The 20619-nt window shown below is 37.1% G+C and overlaps 1 protein-coding gene across 1 annotated transcript in view; it reads left to right on the plus strand.

Moving 5' to 3' along the window:
- Positions 1-618: 618 nt before the first annotated feature.
- The window catches only part of RFTN2 (raftlin family member 2), a 29917-nt gene continuing 9916 nt past the window's right edge, over positions 619-20619 (plus strand). Inside the window, exons 1-8 of the mRNA XM_018911658.3 lie at positions 619-789; positions 1239-1385; positions 6338-6521; positions 8410-8521; positions 10428-10740; positions 13660-13860; positions 16129-16250; positions 17387-17490. Coding sequence (XP_018767203.1) covers positions 1247-1385; positions 6338-6521; positions 8410-8521; positions 10428-10740; positions 13660-13860; positions 16129-16250; positions 17387-17490 — 1175 coding nt within the window. The 5' untranslated portion in view covers positions 619-789; positions 1239-1246. The remainder of the gene's footprint in view (positions 790-1238; positions 1386-6337; positions 6522-8409; positions 8522-10427; positions 10741-13659; positions 13861-16128; positions 16251-17386; positions 17491-20619) is intronic.

Genomic DNA, 20619 nt, shown 5'->3' on the forward strand with positions numbered 1-20619 from the left:
TGACTCTGGATTTCTTTAGGTGCAGTCTAAAAATTAAAAGGCATATTTCTAACAGTTCATCCTGGGAACAGCAGGGCCACAGAAAATCACTCAGTGTTCCTTTTTTCTCCCTATGCATTATTGTGGTCTGCATCAGGTATAGTGCAGTTACAAGTGACTTGCAATAGTTACTGGAAGAGTAAGAGAGCCCTAAAAATTATTATTAAATTTTAGAACCTAAAGAAAAGTTAACATAGAAAACTTTTTACAGTGTTGAAAGTCTGTGGCTGTACCAACTAAGGTGAGTTTAACAAAGGAAAAGAGGATTCTGTTTGTTCAATACCCAGGAATAATGGAAAACAGAATTTTGTCATTTTTTCATATGTAGTATTGACAGTGTCTTTGCCATTTGAAGTGAGGAATATTTCAGTGTGATTATTTTTGGTGTTTTTCAAAGCCAGTTACATAAGTTAATTTTCATGCTGATTTTTCTGGACAAGAAATTACTACATATTTTTACACTATTACACTGTGTTCATGTTGTGGTTTTTTTTTTTTTTTTCCTCTGTAAGAAAGTCCCTGTAGAAAGGAAATAGGAGCCAACTCTGAAACCTAAAATAAGGACTAAACAGCTTTTCATTTGCCTTTCTACCCTTTGAGATGCCAGAAGCAATTTCCTCTTGAAGCTGACTTCCTTTCTGGAAGTGATTTTCATCTCCAACCATGTTGAGGCTCTTTTCTCATTCTTTCATTCTGACTAACTTGCTTTTTTCCTGTCTGACTTTCTACTGCAGTTGGGAACTTCTGGAGGTAAGTAATGACAGACAAGTTTCTCTCTAACTTTCTTTTTCAGTTCTTCTTCCCCCCTCGCCCCCCCCTCACCCAGTCAGTCTAGAAGGACAAACAAAGCACTATTGGTGTCCTCTGCAAGAGAGCACTGATAGGGGCTGGCTGTAAATTGACGTGGCATGGAAAATCTCTGCTAGTTGGGAGCAGCTCTAATGTTGCTGCGAAATCAAGCCCACTCTTAGCCAAGTTTGAAGCTTGAAATCATCACGAGCTTACTGCTTCTATATTAAAAATGAATGGAAAGTACCTTTGCTTTTTGGTCTGGGAACTGGACTTTTTCTCTATTTGGATTTACAGCTAATAGGAAAAAAAAAATCGAGGGGAATTATTTGGTTCCTTTTTTTCCCCTGTAGTAAGAGCGACAGATCTTGCTCTCCCCCCACCTTTTCCTGCGACTTAATCATTTGCAGATCTTGCCATGGGGTGCGGACTGAGAAAGCTGGAAGACCCAGATGATAGCAGCCCTGGAAAAATCTTTTCTACACTGAAGAGACCCCAAGTTGAAACAAAGACGGATTCTGCTTATGAATATGTATTGCTGGATTTTACCTTAGAAGGTATTTTTTTCATGCTGTATCTTTTGAAGTAGGAAGGAATAGGTTTTAACTTAGTTTTGTCTTGTTTGACTTACAGTAAATCTTAGGCACTTTTATCAAAGCTAGCCAAAATGTAAGACTTTTATTTTGAAACACAAATCATGACGAACGTTCTTACTTGTATAAAATTACAATGGAAACTGCTGAAGTATTTTTAACAACCAAACTTTCCAAATTATACAACTGTCCTTGTTAAGGAAGCTGGCTAGAAACTGTTAGAGATTTTTCCTAGTTTCCTGTGAGTCACATACTGCCATCCGTGCTCGCTGTGAATAATGGTTGTCTGAATTCAGTGTGACGGTTCAGAAAATACACTGTGCCTGAGCCTTAATTGAATAACAATTTTTTAAATGCACTCAACTTCCGAAAACAGGCTGTCATTGTCCTTGTTTCTTTATGCAGAAGTAAGTCTGTTCCTTAGTTGTATATCAGGAGTAACTTCCCCTCTTACGCCCACCGCAGTCTCTTGGTAGAAGTTTCTGTTATAAGAGTCTGAGTTTTGTCTTACTTTTTTTCCCAAATGCTTTACTTGTAGTTGTTGAATAGTCTTTTGAAATTGTGACTGAAATGAAACCAAATCTGTATGCATAGCTAGAGGCAGACAGTGCTCTGTGGGATACTTCCTTCCCGAGGGTGTCCCATCTCTAACAGAGCAACTCCCTGTTCCACAAAGTTGAAAACATAAACAAGCCCAGATGGCTGCCCTCAGAGCACAGACAGCTCAGTTTTACAGTCACTTCATAGTAACTTGCATTTTGTAACAACCCAATCTACTGGAAATGCTTAAAAACAAGGATTTGAAGTAAATGCTGTTACTAGAAGGGTTGGATAAAGGGAAACAGTGTAAGTGCAGGTCTTACTGCAATTGCAGGAACTTTTTCATAAACAAAACCTGGCTTTTGATTACTTTTAAGCGTTGTAATATTTTTATTTTAAATACAAGAGTCTTTTCATTAAAAAGCTCTAAGATACTAATAGAAGATACATTCTGCTAAGTTATATAGTACTAGATATATTTGTTCTGTTTATTTACACAAAATGTTTCTCACTGTTTTTTTTCTTCTGAAGAAACAAAACTGTCAAATAAGTAATGGAAATATACTGGAAATAAAGCTTGGCTACCTAATGCATACATGGATTAGCTACTGATACAGGAAGGATCAATTTTTTGGAAACTGAAGAGCATTCAGTGTTCTTAAATAGCCTCTGTTCCAGATAGTTTTGCTGTGTTTTCAAGTTACAGTTTCTAATAGTGTTTTATAAATGATTTGTTTTAAAGGTGGTTGTGACCTTTGAAGTAATAACCCGTCGAACATGTACAATTAAAGGTGTATCTCTGTTTTAATAACCTAGCAGTACAGCAGTAAAGATTCATTTTCCTTTGTTTTGTCTGATAATCAGAATTGCTTTGCTTCAGTGGAATTATGAATATTAAATAACTGAGATCAGTTTCAGGTCATTACCTCACTCTTTTTTAGGTTTCTTACTGGAAGTATGGGGATTTGTAAACAAAGGTTTCTTTCTGCTGAATGGTTCTAGATATGTGTATATAACCTTAAATTTATTTTTTTGGAAGTCTCTATTTTTAGACCTAAGATGAATGCAGAAAAAGAACATGGTGCATATTTCTACTGTTGGAGGCATTTTTCAATTCTGAGTGTTTCTGAAATGAGTGAATTGGCTCAAGTACTATGGAGAATATACTGAGCTTTTTTCTTTTTTCCTTCAGTCAGCTTGCTCATATACTTGTTGCTATTAGAATGTCCTTTGGCTTAATTAAACTTAAGTGAGAGCCCTTTATCACTTCAGACCAAAGTTTTTGCTCTGCTGTCAAGTTGTGTATTTATGGCACTCATTCTGCTTTGCTTACTTCCAGAAGAAAGTCTTCCCCTGCATAGGAGATTTCTGTATGCCCAAGTGATTTCTTGCCACTGGATCTTGCACCAAGTTAAACAGAAAATCTGCACTTAAGATCTTAAAATATTATTAATATTATTACAGTAAACCATGTCCTGCATCAAGATAAAACTATAGCAAGCATAAATGTGTTATTTCAATTCAATATGCCTTATTCTGTGCTTTATAAGGTATATGCAATGTGAAGTCCAAATGAGCCTGCTGGGGAAACTTTCAGCAGTCCCTGATCTTTTCTCCCAGGCCATGATGCAGATTAGGTCAACCATGCTGTAGTTTGCTGGCTGGAGTCCCTGTGCATCTTAACTAGTTATTAGCTGTGCACTGAACCTTGGCTTCTCCCTTCCTAGTCCCCAAAATTCTCCCATCCCTACTGTAAAAATTAGCTTTGAGTTCCATGGAAGATGAAGGCCATCAGGGGAATCCCAAACAAACAAAAAAAAAAAAATCGCAGCCCATCTTTTATTTTGGTGGACTGAAGTAGTACAAAGAAGAGGGAGTGGTGGACTCTGAAGTGTAATTTTAAATGCTGGTCAGTGACTGTAAATTCCAAGTCTCAGTCATGAAGTATATCCCAATCACACAAACAGCTGCTATTTTTTGAAGTCAGTTTCACCAGAAGGTAGGGACAGTTTATGAATTTCTACTAAGCAGAATGCTTATGCATTATCCACTATCCTCCTGTTAGGGAAAAGAAGAAATACTGATGCAGCCTACAAAGATGACATGCTGTCAAGTTCTTGTCACTCTGAATACCAGTGTGAATATGTATGAAATAGCTGTTCTGTCATCATCTTCAGTGTCCTGCACCTGAGGTTTACCATGCAGCTAGGAAGTTAGCTGGAGTTCTTATTGCTCCAGTATTTTGGCTACCTGTTGAGAGCATGTCAGGAAGGAAACTTTTGTTATGAAAAAGGGTTTAAGGCATTTATAAAATCAGGGATGTGATGATCATATTGCGTCATTCCTACTTTTTTGGTCTGTGGGCTGTGGAGCAGTTATTTCCCAATACATGGGCTCCTGGATTTACAATGACTGGAATCATGGGATGGGAGTATTGCTAATCACAAAATATCATCTGTTTACAAAAGGGAAGCTGTGATACACTGTCTGCTTAAAGAAAAAGTGCAACACCCCTGTCCTTTTGACTGAGAATGACTGACAGTTTAGTTAATAGCTTGAATTTGCTGGTTATCAGCAGTAAACCATCAATATGTATGTTGGTGACAATTTTTGGTAGTGTGTGTTTCCCTGGCAGAAATTATTCTGATTCTTCTTGATGGCTTTTCTGTTAAGTTTCTTACAGTGACAAGCAAAGTAGGCCACCATTCCTTTTCCCCTGAGTAGAAATTGGTATTAAAAAGCATTTGAGTGTTTTAAAATACTAGTTTCTGATAGTTTGTGGGGGTTTTGTGGTCTTTTTTTAAAGCCCTCCGTAACTGTATGTATGTCAATATTATCCACATTTTATAGTGGGAAAGCAGTACAGAGGCTTTATAGAACAGTATTTGTGAATCAGCAGAGTTCTAATTCAGTTTATTAGAATAAAATATTTGTGCAAACTAAGGAGTCATATCTCTGGTTTATGATAGTTTAAAGCAGTAGGATAGACAGACTTTGTGACTTCTGTGTCTTAGGTCCCTAAATTCCTTGCTATTGCCAATACAGTGCATTATTGTGCACTGCAATGCAGATAGACAAGAGAAGGTAGGGACAAGAAATTAACTGAGCAAAGTGATGAGAGAGTTATGTAATTGCATTTACTTTATTTTTTATTTCATGCATTTTTTTAATTAGAGAATTAAAGAAGAGTTAGTATATTGAATTATTTTCAGTTGTTTGATGGTTTTCAGTGTTTTCATGGTTTGAAAGGGCATATTCAGGGCAGCACAATACAGTTGCTTCTATATTGGAAAAAGTGTTGTGAGGTCACTTAATTTTGACTGAGGCATCCGTTGGTACAGATGGGCACTGGTCTTAATGCCTAGAAAGTCCTGCAAAGAGGGATCCATCAGGATGCAGGCAAATAGGCTGCTTGGAGCAGGGGGTCAGCAATAGACCAGCAGATTTCCAGCCAGGCTGTTTTGTTTTCGGAGTTCCTAAGTGCAAAGGATGAAAGCTTTGGCAAATCTGTACAGGTGTAATGACTCTTCTGCTGTTATTTGTGTATGAGTATTGATTTTCTGCTTTCTGAAAGCATCTAGAGTTCCAGCTGTACTTGATAGAAACAGGAATTACTGACCCATCAGACTGACTGTAGCAGAATATATATCTGTTACCAGCATGGACTCTTCTTTTTCTCTCTGTAAAATCTGTGGACCATTCAAAAAAGGTTCTCCAAGAAGTTTGCCCTTTATCTCTGTAGTTTTCCCTAACAATAAATATCCAGGTGCTGCCTATTGATGCAAAATGCCTGCACACTCTGAGAGGGACCATCCTTAGAAATCAGTGCCAGCACAAGCTTACTTAGGTGATGTGTAAGTCTGTTGAAAAAAGGAACTGGGACTGTCAAAATGCCAACTGATACTCCTCAGATCACTTCTAAGGGGAAAAAAAAATTAATGGAAACAAATCAGATGTCGCAGGCTTAAATCTTAAATGTTATGTGGGAATTTACCTGAAAACTGGAGTTGAGGGATTGTGCATTAGTATGTTTAAGGCTTTGGCTAGACAAAATAGTTGCTTTGTTGAGTTCAACCCCTTTATGTGTTTAGATGTTAACACAGCTTTTAAATCAGCTTGGCAGACCTTGATCAAACAGAAAATGTTGCCAAGTATGTTAAAAATAGATTGTATCAAGTTGTAAAAATAGGTACTTGAAGGAGTTGAATAGTGTTGAATCATCCGTGAATCTGCTTTTTCTTGTATAAGTAGAGCTGGAGGGTTTCATAAATGGCTGGGGATAGGTTTTGTGAGGTTTACATAACAGGAACTCCCCCAAAATCTTTACAGACATACACAGTATCATGTGCTTCTCTTCTGCTTTCTATGCTTTTTAGCTTCTTCAAATCCTGAAGTTATCAAGATCAGTTCTGTGCTGGATATAGCATCTCAGGTGGAAGAGTATTACAGCAAGGGCTATGTTGTGGGAGCTGTGCATCCCATTCTGCTGCCAGCTGGACGGAGAAGGAGCTTCCCTGCAAGTCACATGTATCGAGTGGTGCTCTCACGGTTAAAGCTAAGGTAACAGTGAGTGAACACACTGATCCTTTCCTGAAGCCATTTGTATGTGGGCTGCTCAACATTCATTGCTTCTCAGTTTGAAATGAGCACCTCAGATTAATTAGTGTCTTTAATTAATGCTAAGCACACAGTAAGGTAACGTTTCCTTTGCCTTAGTAAATAGCCTAACAAAAATCCAGAGTGTAATAACATCTGTCTTAGAACTTGCAGCAAATAAAAGATTAACCAAAATACTAGGAGAATAATAATCAGCTTTAAACTGTCTCATGCTTGCTTTTTCTTGGTTTTCAAAACTTTTGTCTTTCCCATGGAAAAATGACATAGTTTGTGAATTAATTTGTCAGGGATAGTTTGGGGTTTTCCTTATTAAGAATGAAATCATTGTTCTGGATCAGAGGTCATACAAAAGCTTAGTTTTGACACTGAGGGAGACGCAGGAGCTTGTTTATGTTCCAGATCCACGGTCTTGTTTATTACTCCTGTTTTTACTGCATTAAAATCACCATGTGATCCTGAAAACACATACAAAGCAATGTTACCATTCATTAGTTCCTTTGAATGCAAAAAAAATAACCTCTTGTTCTTATTTTGAATAACTAGAAAGTGGATTTCTTACAGCATTAAAAGCTGTGAAGCTTCCCTTTCTCTCCTGAGTCCTTATGTGATGCCCAAAGGTTCTTGTCTTTATTTGAGAACTGGGAGGGTGTGAATTGGAAGCTGCCTTGCTGCCACTGCACTAATCCTTTCTGAAAGTGCTCATTTGAGAGAAGTTTTCAAACCCTTTGATTAAATAAGCATTTTTGGAAATATTTGCTGTTCGTGCAACTTAACTTAACCTTTATAAATTCATCTCCAAGCAAGGTGAATGCTGTTCCTGTGGGCAAAAAGTTGAGTAAGAAAGCAAAATGCTTGCCCTGGAGCTGAGGCTTCCTAGAGCTGACACTGCCAGCACACGGCTCCCACACTTTGCCTTATCCCTGTAGATGTGGCATCCTTTGGAAGTTGTTTGAACCTTTAGGCCCTTGAATGGGTGAAGAATGAGACTGTAGCATACCTGTGAAACTGGTGTAGGTTCCAGTTTCCTTCCCAGGTGCCATATGTACCAAGGCTAGTTTTGCTGTGGGCAAACACACCGTCTCCAACAACTCTTTGGAAAGTAAACTTCTATATTGGAATGTGTCTAATCATTTCATTTAGAGTTGATTTTCTAAATGAAACTATTATATAAAGAAAACATCAAATAAAATCCCATTATATTATTGGCATACAGTAAATATTGTCTGACTAATAACTGGCTTTAGATGAAACATGAGTGCTATTCTGTAACTTTAAATGGAGAGATTCAAACATCATTTAACCCTCAGTAAGTGTTTTTGCATTGTGCTCCTAGTATTTGCCTACACTGTTTCATTTAACAGCTGCAGCTCTCCTTTAGTTACACAAACTAAGCAGCAGGATGTTAACAGTGTAAAGGGACCATTTCTATTCATGATGTGTTTTCTACAAAACTGGACCTGTTTTATGCTTACTAAATGTATAGTTTTGATTTGTGTGTTTTGCATTGTCAGAGATTTTTGCATTGAGTTATTACAAAGGCGGAGCTGTTTGTCACTGAAGCTTCATTTCCAAAGTATCTCTCTGCATGGTCTTCAGATGAAATTCCTGTTAAATATTAATATTCTTATCCTGGCATTGAAACACACAGTACCTGTCACTTTGTGTAAGAAACAGAACAAAACACCAAAACCCACTGAGTTCTAAATAGTATGAAGAAGCATTGTCAGGATTGCATTCATAACTATTCCAAAAGAAAAGAATTCCATATGCAAGCATTTGCTCAAGTTGGCAGCAAACTCCTGACAAAGGCTGCTTTCTTTCTGTGCTCTAGCCAGAAGCACACAGCACCCAGAGGACAAAGGCATCCCAGGCTGGTGATTGAAGAATGTCCTTTAACATATGAAACACTGACAAATGAAGTAGTGAAAGAACTGCTAGAAAAGGTAAGGGAGGTTTTTTCCAGTTCTCCTCTGATTTTTATTTCTATCATATGTGTAAGTTACATTTAGTGGTTGTGGTTTTAGTTTTGTGTTTATTTTATAGAAGCTACAAAGCTTCTCTCAAAGTGAGAAAAGAGTTACTTTTTGTCATGTAGGATTAAATATCTCTGTAAAGCTTTGGAAGTCTTCACTGAAAGCAAAATCAGGCTCAAGCTCAGTCTCTCTTTATAAAACACTTGTATGATATGTGAATTTAATGTTTTCTGAGTTAAGTACCCAAGAAGAAATGTTCTTTTCATTCTTTAACAAAAAATACAACATGTATAGGAACTATAATAAATATTTACTTGGCACAGCTTTTGAAAACGTTGTATGGTTACAGAAAACTTCTACTGGAATGCAAGTGCTAGTTCTTTTTGTGTTTAACTTCCTCTGCAGAATTGAAGACTTGCTGAAACAGGAAGCTATTGTTATTACAAGAGTTAGTGGTATCTTTTACATTAGTTGCCAAGGAGGGTAGTAGAAGAAAAAGCATATTGGAGATCTTTAATGATCTTTGAAATTTCAAGAGTTGTTTCTATTTTATAGATGGCTTGTTTTGACTTTTTCAGGTGCTTCAAATGTAAAATGTGATTACATTATGCTTTATATATATATATATATATATATATATATACACACACCTATTCCAGGTTGGTAGTGTAGTGTAGCAGACAAAAATTAGAAGGAAAAACACACTTGAAATGAGTAGAGATGAAGTCTTGGAAGTATATCTGTTACAGAAGTAATATGTGAGAATAATTTGATTTTTAAATGCCCTCAGCTTTAGAAAGACAGAGCCATTAATCCAATCAAATCTTAGTATTTTTTTTTAAGATCTGAAACAGTAAAGCTTTGTGGTGTTTCAGCAAAAAGTTTCTCTTATTGTCTGTTTTTCTCTGTTGCTTGTTAAATTCAAAACTGCTGTCCCTGAAGCAGCAGCTCTGTATCTGTAACCACAGTGATTGGCAGACTGTATCATTGCTGTACCTAAATGATGGCAGTAGATAGACTGAGGTGTCACTGTCATGGCACTAAAAAGGGGTTACAGTTTGATTTTTACTCACCCTGGGGATTAATAGTTTATGTGTGTAAACTGAATAAAGATCCTTTCCTCTCTGCCCTCACTTAATCCAGTACTTCCCATGTGATGTCTTTTCCTGAGCTGAAGCTCCTGTGTTTACCTGTGAGGACTTTACTTCCCAGGGGAGCCTGCAGTACAAGGTGTCAGTGGGGTGACAGCGCTCCTTAACCCAGGGGAAAAGCCAGCCCCAAGAACAGACACATCCCACAGGTGGCACAGGTGTTACAGTTGTGCATTGAGACTTCAGTGCCAAGACACCACTGGCTGAAATAAGAGGATCTTCATTTGCTTCTAGCCCCCTCCTTCTCTGCTCCCCCACTATCCTGAGTAATAATAAAGCTGAGTAGCCTCCAAGGGAGCCAGGGGGTAATGACTCATTGCTCATGAGAGAGATACTGACCTCCAACACTATAGAAGTATTTTTAGTATGACTGGCATCACATATTTAGAGAAATACTATTTATTTTTCTACTTTACTGCTTATCAATACAACACAGTAAATAAAATACTTTGGGTTTGTTCTAAATGAAGGATTTTGTATACTCTGAAGTCAGTATCAGTGTTGGCCACCTTTCTTGGCCTGACTCCAAAGACATGCTGGAAAACTTCCATTTACTTTGAAGCAGGGGCAGCATCAAAGGCAAGTCACCCTTCTGAAATACAGTGTTAGGCCTTTATGTCCTCAGCAGTTTAGTAAAGTGGTTCATGTGTGTACAAGTTGTAAAGAAGAAAAAGGTCCATGCAATTCTAAAATGACTTTGCAGCTAAGTTTATGTTGTATTGCAGGTTAATGAAGCTGCTAAAAGAGGAAAGAAGTTTGTGGGATTTGTAACACAGCATTTTCCTCAGCCTAAAGCCTGTAATGGAACAAGTGCAGATGGAGGTGCAGAGCTGGAATCAACGCTGGGCAGAAGAAATCGGGAACACAGAAGAGAAAACTTTGAGGAAAACTATAAAAACTGGAATGAAGGGACATTGAGTGGTCACTCATCTGAGAGTGGGATAGAGGAGGAAATGCATGGAGAAAGCAGACTGTTAGAGGATTCAGATTACCAGTTTGGAAAAGAAGCCAGCCCTTCTAAACCACGAAAAGGAGATGGTAATAAATGCTGCTTGTTTGTTGCAGAAATAAGGTATTTTATTGAGTTGGTGAGGCATTGGAAAAAAGGAAGAACAGCGTTTTCTGTTTTATCAAATATTGGTTTTGGAAGATGCCTCTACACATGCATATGGAAATGCATACATATTTCTGAAAGAGTTACCAGTAAAAAAAGCAGAAGGAACACTCACCTTCTGTTTTATGTATGTGAGCTGTAGTAATATATTAAAATGATATTTCAGTTTTCATATAGACTATTGTAGATGTGCTGTCAGAATTCTAGTTTGCAATTTAAAGAAAAAAAGAAAACCACAAACACCCCAAAATCGCCCACAGTGTAATTGTGGCCTGAATGTGGCACATTTCAAGGTTTTTTGCTCAATATGTGATAACAAAGATGTGGCAGTAAAAATCCTTCCTTGTAGAAAGATGCAATTGTTATAAAATATTTTCTGCAATGCACATGTAGTTTTACTCAATATAAAATTATAAACATGTACTGATTTCAAAGTATGCGTTGTGATTCCAGTTGTGCCTGTTTCAAAGATGACAACAAAGAGAGCCCCTTCCAGCTAGAGCCATAATTTTACATGCTTCCAGGCAACTCACATAATGTACACCAAATAAATCCGTTCATAATGGATTCTTTCTGGTTAACGTGCCTTCAAGAAGTGTCATGAAAGAGATCACTGAAATTAATGCATTGACCATGAAATTGAAGACAATAATTGTTACAAAATGAATTTCTTAGAGAAAAGTAAGCATTAGAAGGATAGGAAGGAAAAGCATCATTGAAAAAATGCTGATGCTGTGGTGGACAACTTAGTTGTAGAAGGATGAAGTGTCTGGTGTAGTTGTGCAAAAAATGGTCTGAAACATTGACTTCTGGTACTGAAACTCTTAAGGCCTCCTGGCTGCTAAGAGGAAAAGGTAAAAAGAAAGAAGTAATCTGAGTAAGAGAACTAATGCAAGACAGAATTGTGTGGAAAGCAGGCAGCATGAAACTTTCATGTCAGGCTGCATTCCCTGAGCCAGACGTGTTTTTATTGCTCTCAAAAGCAACCTTTTCCCTTTGCTGTTAAAGCAGCCTCTCCAGTTTGTAGACTGAGAATAATGACTCTAAGCACAGAGATAATCAATGTCCCTCTTACTTTTAACTCGAGTAAAAGCAGTTTTTCTACAAGTGAGCCTTTATAGCATAATCTGGTAAAGTTTAACTCTTTTCTTACAGCTTGAAATAGTGGGTTTGCTATATTTTAGCAGTCCTGTAAGGAAGAAGTGGAAAACTAGATTCTGTTCAGGAGCACAGTTTGTACAGGCTGGTGTGACCAGGTAGATCAGCAGCCACTGCATCCCCTACATGCAATGTTCTCAGGAAACTTCAAAAAGCCTTGGCAAGGATATGCCAACCTTCTCTATACTGGTCAAACAGAAAATCACTGGAGTTCATAAGCTAAAACTTCTGGAAACTTAGCTGTCTTTCTTGGTCTATGTTTTATGTAACCATTGTTTTGAAAAATACTGATGTGAATTTTCCAAGGCAGTCATAGGAGTGTGTAGGTATATACTGCTATGTCAGTGTGCCACTTCATTTACTGTGCTCAAAAGAGGCAAAAAACTATGTCCAAGTTACAGATTTAGGGGTTTTAAGTATGAATCTTTACTGTTGTATTGCTTTATGAATATAATTTTATTGAATTTTGACTATAATACATAGCTTGCAGAGGTAAATTTCTGGTAGATGTGAGGAATTGAATAGTTGTATTGGGAAACAATTTCCTTTTTCTGTGGAATAAGAGATCTCACTTCAAGATATGGTAAAAGAAATTAAGGTGTGTCAGGATAAACACATCTATTGTGATGTAAGCACCTGTGAAAGTGATAAAACTGTATAAAGAGTTATCTCTTACTAAAAGGTCAACATTTTGTTCTGCATTTCCCTTATTCTAGGCACCTGATGTCACCTGCAGTGGGTGTAGTAACACTTCTCAAAGCAGAGAGGGATTCTTAGAGATACTGGTTCAGATTACTTAGAGTACAAATCCTGTTTTGGAAATTTCTCTGCTTCTGGAGCCTAGAGAGACTGACTTCTTAACTGGGGTCATCCAAGCAAATTCCTTTGTTTTGACAGTGCAAAAGCTTTGATATTTTGATGTTGGTTTGCACTGATTTAGGCTGCCCAGCAGTATTAGGCAATCTGAGAATATTTCTGGCCAACTGCTTTGTGTTACTTCTCTACAGCAGTGACACACAAGTGTATTTGTAGAACACACTCACACAGTTAGGGCTTCATAACTTGCACCAGTGAGTTCCTAATATGCTGTGGCTTTGTCAGTTTTAATGAGTGCTTGCTTGGGACTGGTTTTGTTACAGCACTGTATTAATACCTAGACAGAAAACCAGTTTGAGGATATGTTGGTTTTGTATCCTTAACTTCCACTGATCATCAGTTACTATGGGAAAATCCCAGTAAGCAGCTAATTACACTGGTACTTCAGGGAATAATGGGTTAAAGTCAGTGCAAGGCATTCCTTACATTTGCAAACTTAGAAAATTGTCTTTTGTTTTTATATTTGTAGCCAGAAGTTCCAGGGGTGGCAGAAATGAAAGCTGTTTCCACTGGTTTTTTTTAGTCCTTGTATGTTTTCTTTATGCAAACCCCAACTACCTGAAGAATTCAGGTGACAGAACTCAGTGACAGCCCAGCTGTAAGAAGTTCACATTTTCCTCATATCCCAAAGTGTACCTCCCCTCACACCTTGTCCTGAGTGTGTTTAGGTCTTAAGCAGAGCAACATTAAAAAACAATTATTAAAACTATTTCTTAGAAATAGAAAATGATGTTAAAATAGAAGATTAGTAATATTACAAATTTTGGAGCCCTGTCTTTGAGATTCATTCTTCCTTTCTCTCTCCTTAGACAAGCTCTATACAGTCTTCAATGTTTTTGATGATGATTCTACCTGCTGGACCTACCATGAAGGTGTTTTGTCTATGAAAGTAACAAGAAAGGGGCCAGTTGTTAGTACACTGGAAGCAGACTGGCTAGAATTAACTACATTTTATTATAAACAAGGATTGGCCTTAGTTGATTCTTTTGTACACTGGGAAACTTCTAAAGGTGAGTACTGTCCCAAGGTATCAAGAAGCTGTTGCTTGTTTACATAGAGCTATGTAATTTGAACAAATTATGATTATGTTTTGCTTCTTGATGGGAAGGTATATATGTGGGCATGTCCAGATGGATCTGTAACTGCTCAGAAAATAAATTACTCCCTTGCAGGCATCAGATTCCATAAATTTATAATAGACTAATTGAAATTCTTGTTTTGTGTTATTAAATTGACAGTTTCCAAAGCAGCAAGCTAGAGGAGCTTTATAACAAAATAAACCTTTTGTGCTAATTCTTCTGGTTTGGTTTGTGCTTTTTCAAGGAAAAGACAATGGGATGAAAAGTGTTTAGAACTCTTGAACTCTGTTGCTGGTAAAATATATAATTGAGAGATTCATTTCCATTTGAACTGGATTTGTCTGAACGCCAGAAGTTAAAAGTGTGCAAAAAACAGTTGGTAACTACCGTTGTACAATTACTTGGAAAAAAGTGAGGAAAATTATAATTCCCTAGTGTTAGGAGTACAGACCAAAACAAACTGAGATGATTAATACATTCCAAAACAATTAACTATTTTAACAAATGTTGTTTGATTGCAAACCTACACTGTATACTTCACTACTTTGGTTGCATTTGTACCTGTCTTGCTTGTACTAAGTTGCAATTTCTTGATGTTCCTTTAGAATTCATTACTGCAGCGTAAGCAAGCAAAATACAGGATTGCAGTAGAGAAAGGTCTTGTCAAATGTTAGTTGAAAAGGTTCCAGGCATCTTAAATGGTTTTTTGCAATGCTTAGGATGTGTGCAATAGATAATTAATAATGTATTAAAGTGGCTTTCATAAGTTATTTTGTCTGCTTTTTACATTAGTTTTATGAGGAGGGTAAAATTACTGTCAGTTTGAGCAACTGCTGTATTTACTATGCCCTATGCTTTTTTCTGATAATTTTGATTTAAAACAATATCCACTCTTGAATTATTGAAGGCCTTAAATTTAAAAAAACTGCAAAATATAAGATCTTTGTAATTTAAATTATGATTCTTCAAAAACAAAAGCCTGACACTAATGACAGCTCTTCAGTTTTCATTGCTCTCCACGGTTTTGAGTGTGAATCACTGTTTCTGTAGCTCTGCAGTAAATTTAGTGACTCAGAGGCACATAAGCTCATCCATGTAGATTTACTTCTGATGGAATTTGGCAGCTAGTCCCTCTCAAACTGCACATTTTATGCACATGAAGAGTCTAATGCCACAGTTTGTAGCTGTCATCTTTTTTACTCTAAAACTGTTACTCCTTTTTATTGAAATCAGTGGAACAAGCAGATTTCCTTTGGTGGAGGAGAGGTGAAAATTCAGACTTGTACTTTTCATTGTGGAGTTTTTTTAGAGCTGGCAAAGAACTCTCTGGAGATCTGTTACAGTTCACTGAAGGGTGGTTTTGCAGCTGTTGAAATTAATCTTTGCAGCTGTTGTCCAGCAACAGTTTTACAGTCTTCCCATTTCCCACAGGGAGAGCTGTCTGCTCTTCTCTGCATGAATAACTCCCCATCTTTAGTACCCAGGTAATAACATACCTCATCCACTATTGGAGGGGATTTCATGCTGATATGCTGAGGATTACATGGTTTTCCTGTACCAATTTAGTTTCTCTGTCAGCAGTCATGGATAAATCTCCACAGAAGGCTTCCCAAGGCTGTTAGGAGAAGGAAAAGCAGAAACTGAAGCAGTATTTGATGCCCAGCTTTAGTCTGGGCCAAACAAATGCTACCGGGCTTTGACATGTGAGTCAGGGAGCTGTGCTCTGAAACTTCCTTCCCATCAGGAATCCTCCTACAATGACTTGCTTCAGGCTCTTCCTGTGGCCATTTCTGTGTTGAAGTGGTGGTAGTTGAGCTTTACGCTTCATGGTTCACTTATTTTTGTGCTCTCTCCTTGCACACCAAAAGCCACATGTCTTGTCAAGAGGACAGTATTGAAGTTGAGGAAAAAAGGGTTGTGCCCATCCTCTGCAGTGGATATGTTGAATGCAGGAAACTGGAATTCATACTGGAGTGTGGAAGGGGTTAAAGCTGTTGAGACAGTTCATAGTTCAATTTATGTAGAAAGCAAGGGATTTTAATAGTAAGTTGACTTGCACACTCCATAAATAGCCACAAATTTGAGTTTGTTGAGTCATTTAATTTTAATTTAGAGAACTGTTTAGTGAGAAAGAAATATCTTGTGTACATCTTGGTGATCTACCAACCTAAAACTTAATGCTTATGTTTATGTTCACAGGGGATTATTTGCCCAAATCTTTAGAAGGATTATTTATCTATGAAGAAGAAGGTGCTGGGGTTCCAGGTTCTAACAGGAAAGGAAATGATGCAATAGTTGTTGAACAATGGACAGTCATTGAGGTAAATAGGTGATGATTTAGCAGTGCTATTTCCTACTGGTATTTTTCTTTGTTTTTTCCTTTAGGATGCTGGTATCAGTGTTCCATAAACATTCAGGATGGTTTCCTGAAGTCACCTGCATAGGCTTTACTAAAGCCCCAAATGATAAAGATCAAGTCAGATGTGTGGGCATTGGTAAATGTGCATAAAAGAAATATGCCAGAGGAATTCTGGCCTGACATTTGTAAATGTTCATACCAACAAGTGCAACTACCAAAGAGAATGTCTCGGGGGATTTTTGAGTGTGTTTCAGACCAATTTAGGTCTGAAACACACTCAAAAGTAATTTCAGCAAGTACAGGTCAGATTTTTTTAAAAAAAAGGGGGAGAAAATAGCCAGATCTAGAAAAACAATAGGAAATTGATAGTGAATTAATTCAGTATGATATTCAGATATGTATTTTTATAAAGATTTTACTGCTAAATATGAAAGACTTGGCTTTCCTAATAAATTTACCTCTATTGCTATAGTAGATTACAGCAGTGAAAATATTTAAATTACTCTTTAGAAATACTCTAATCTTTTAGGATTATTGGTATGAATGATGTCTGAAAGCAGTTGTTGTTGGATTATGTTGTTGGATTTTCTTACTTTTGAAATATCCAATGATAAATACATTTACAAATGTGAAAGAGAATTAACATCAAACTAAAGACTTGTATATTAAAAAAAAAATCACCACCAAAAAACCCACCAAAATCTTAAGTATGTAGCTAAGTGAGATGCTTGTTTTTCACATCTGGAGTAAAAACTGTAAAAATCTCAATTGAGACACCTAATTATGGTGTTTTAAAATTTTTAGGCACTAATTTAGCAAAGTGACAAGTTTAATGAGTGAGATGTGCTTTGAATTATGTCTTGGTGAGTCAGGGCTCATACCTAATGTTAATAAATACTGTTTTCCATGGATTTTGAAGTTTTGAACTTTTCAAGTTGTTTTCAGTTTGAAATAATGAATCTCCATCAAACAACAGCTTGATGTCATCTCAAAGGATTATCTCATTAAAAGTGAGAGGGGGAAGTGTTGTAATTGTGTAGAAATGCCAATAAAACCTGTACAGAGTCTCTTTACTACTTTTTATAATTATTAATGTAGGGGTGTGAAATTAAAACAGATTATGGACCTTTACTGCACACGCTGGCTGAGTTTGGATGGCTCCTGACCTGTGTCCTGCCTACACCAATTGTACGACATGACAGGTACCCAAACTGCTGGTTACAGCATCCTTGGGGTGTGTGTGTGTCTGGGAATTAGCAAATAATTACTTGCATACTTACATGTAAAAGGAATAAAAATGCTGATGATGTTCAGTGTATATAAACTTGAGATGTAAGTGGCATTTTCATGGAGTGTTTTGTCACATCTTCTTAGAACTACTCATTTCAGCAAGTCTAATGCTAAATTTAAAATATGTTGTGTAAATCTAAACATGGAAGATTTTATTTAGGGAACTTTTTATCACAAACCCAGTCCACAGCAATGAGGTTACTCATGCTTCAACTAGAAACAAGTGTTGAAATATTTCACTAGTTTAGGACCTTGGTGAATGACTGATTTAGACCATGGCAAAAGTCATATTGTCACAAGACTGTCATGATGTCTTTGTTGCAAATTAGGACAGAGAATGTGCCAATCCAGCAAGATCTTGGGCTGTTTCTCTTCTCTAATATAGACACTATGGCTCAACTCAAATACAGTACCAGACTACTGGATTTCAGGTCTCTAGCCATAATGCTTATTTACAACATTGATGGGACTCTTTTCTACATAAGAGCTAAATTGCTGACCTGGATTCCCCATAAGGTTCCAGGCTTGCTTTTTTTCTTTTTTTTATTCCTAAATAACCCCCTCCCCCCCCAAAAAAAAAGATACAACACTAGGCAAAGTATTCTTAATGCCTCTCTCATCTTTTTTTTCTTTCTTTTTTTTTTTTTTTTTTTAATTCTCCACCCATTAGATTAAGATTGCCAAACTTCAAAAGCAAGCAAAGGTACAGAGGCAGGGCTTAGGGCTCATTAACAGCTGTGGAAAGTGTGGATGATTCAAGTAATCTTTGGATCCCAGAGCTCACTGTGTTAAATCAAGCATGAAAAAGATGTGCATGAAAGATTCTAAGAAAACTGTTGCAAGAAAGTAGAGTTCTTCTTAAATGATTTGACATAATTAAATCAACTTACCCAATGTAAGAAGGAGGCTTTTGTGTTCAGGAAATAGGTGTTGGGGGTTTTTGACAGTGTTTTTTCTAATAGTTGATTTTAACCAACTGGTTAAGTGCAAGATAAAAGAAGTTGTGGTAAAATATGGCATGTTCTGTAGCTTATATTTTTTGAGAATCTCTTGTTTTGCTTTCCTCTGGAAGAAGTGGTTTCCAGAATATGAAACAGATGGTTATCCTTTAATTTCTTCAATAATTTTGTAGTCTAAGTGTGTTAGCTTTGAACATGGTGACTTATAGGCTATATGAACTACCAGGCTTGGTTTTCATAAAGACCTGAAATTGTGGCCAAATCTTGGGGCTTGAGAGTAAGTCTTCAGAATCTGGGTATATTCTTTGAAGAATGGGAAGGAGATTTTAGTAGTCATGGTGAGTTCTGAGTCATAGGATGAGAGAATATTTAACTTCCAAACTTTTGTGTCCCACAAGCAATGTAACTGAACCCATCCCCACAGGGTTTGGCCAGCAGGGCCAGGAATATCCTGAGCAGCTGCTGAGTGACACTCTGGGAGTGTCAGCCTGTGCTTGCAGCACATCAAATGGGGCTGCTTTGTACCTCAGAGATCACAGAGCCAGGGCAGGGCCAACTCCAAGAGGCAAAAGGGGAAAAACCAACAGGATGCAGTGCTGTAGGAAGCATTAACAGATTGATTAGGCTGGAGCTGTTCCTTGAATCAGTGAGAATGTACCAGTGAGATATTTAGGTCTCAAGCAGTGCAGCATCCCAGATGTGAAACAACCAGAGCATTAACAGCAGTGCCCATGCTAAAGGGGTTGTGTCCTGGCCAAATCTGAAACTGGATTAATTTTGTATCCACACCAGAGTAACTCAGCCTAATAAAAACCATTTGTTTTCTGGCCTAAAGGGTTGAGTAGGACTCTGTATGAATTGTCTAATGCTTGTTATCCCATTGTAGCTTGTGAGTTACTCTTGGAAGAAATAGGATGAATCATGCTTTGTGTGTCTGTAGTATATCTCATCTACAGCAATTCAGTTTGCTTTAAAAAAAGGAAAAAAGCTTATGAGCAAGAATTCCTAATTAGGGATTGAGAATTCATGAGAATCAGAAAATTAATGTCTTCCTGTTCTGATAGGCTGAGTAGTGATTGATAACTACTATTTTTAGACATTGATGTTGGTATTTAAAGAGGAGAAGAAATTCCTGCATGGTTACTGTGTGTCTGCTATGAAAGATGCCATTACTGTGGTGGTGGTGGTGGGTTATCCTAGGAATGCAAAAGTCTTAATAAAGAAGGACACTTTATGCTGCTCAACAGCTGGTTTTTTTCCCCAGACTCAAAGCTCTGACCTCAAAACCCAGCCTGAATATTAAGAGGTTTCAGAAACAGTGAAAAAACTAAATAAGCAACAACTTGGAATGATCTGACAAAATGATATTTTCATGTTGACTTATTTTAAAATAGAATTTGTGCATAGCATTTAAACAAAATCTTATTTATTATCCCCATTTTTACTCACTAGTAAAGTGAGTAGTATTTTCCTCTATTCTGTCTTCCTTTTCTCCTAAGTTATTGTAAAACTTTCCCTTGTGTCAGATCTTTTGTGAGTATTCTCTTGTAAATTAGTACTACTTCAGTTTTTAGTATAGTAGTACCATGAGTTTGTAGAAGTCCATACATGTTTGTGGTTGAAAACTAGAGTTACTTTTAAGGCTTTTTAAATTTTTCATTTGCTAGATCCTTTAAGCCAGGACACTTAGTATCCCAGCCTGGTGTCTGGCTCCAGACTGAAAGTCTAGATGCTACCCAGTTCCAAAGGAGTGTAAAGTTACATTTTTTTGAGAAATGAAAATACCCACGAAAAACCACACCTGCATACATGAAAATAATTTGTCTTATTCCCTTTGGTCATTTTCAGAAAATCTTGTCTAACATCTAAGTGTTTTGTAGATCAAATATTCATGCATTTAAAAATGGATCTGTAAAAACCAGAGCCATTGGCAGTACAACTGAGCTTGTAACTTCATGGTGTTTTGGAGGACTGAAATATAGACATGTAAGAGGACACAGCATAAGCAGACAAATTGCTGGTGTTTCAACAAAAGAGTCTCTGTTGCTCTTCATCACTTTTAAAAGAAGAGACAGGAAAAAG

Source organism: Serinus canaria, chromosome 7 (assembly GCF_022539315.1).
Source record: "Serinus canaria isolate serCan28SL12 chromosome 7, serCan2020, whole genome shotgun sequence".
NCBI lineage: Eukaryota > Metazoa > Chordata > Aves > Passeriformes > Fringillidae > Serinus > Serinus canaria.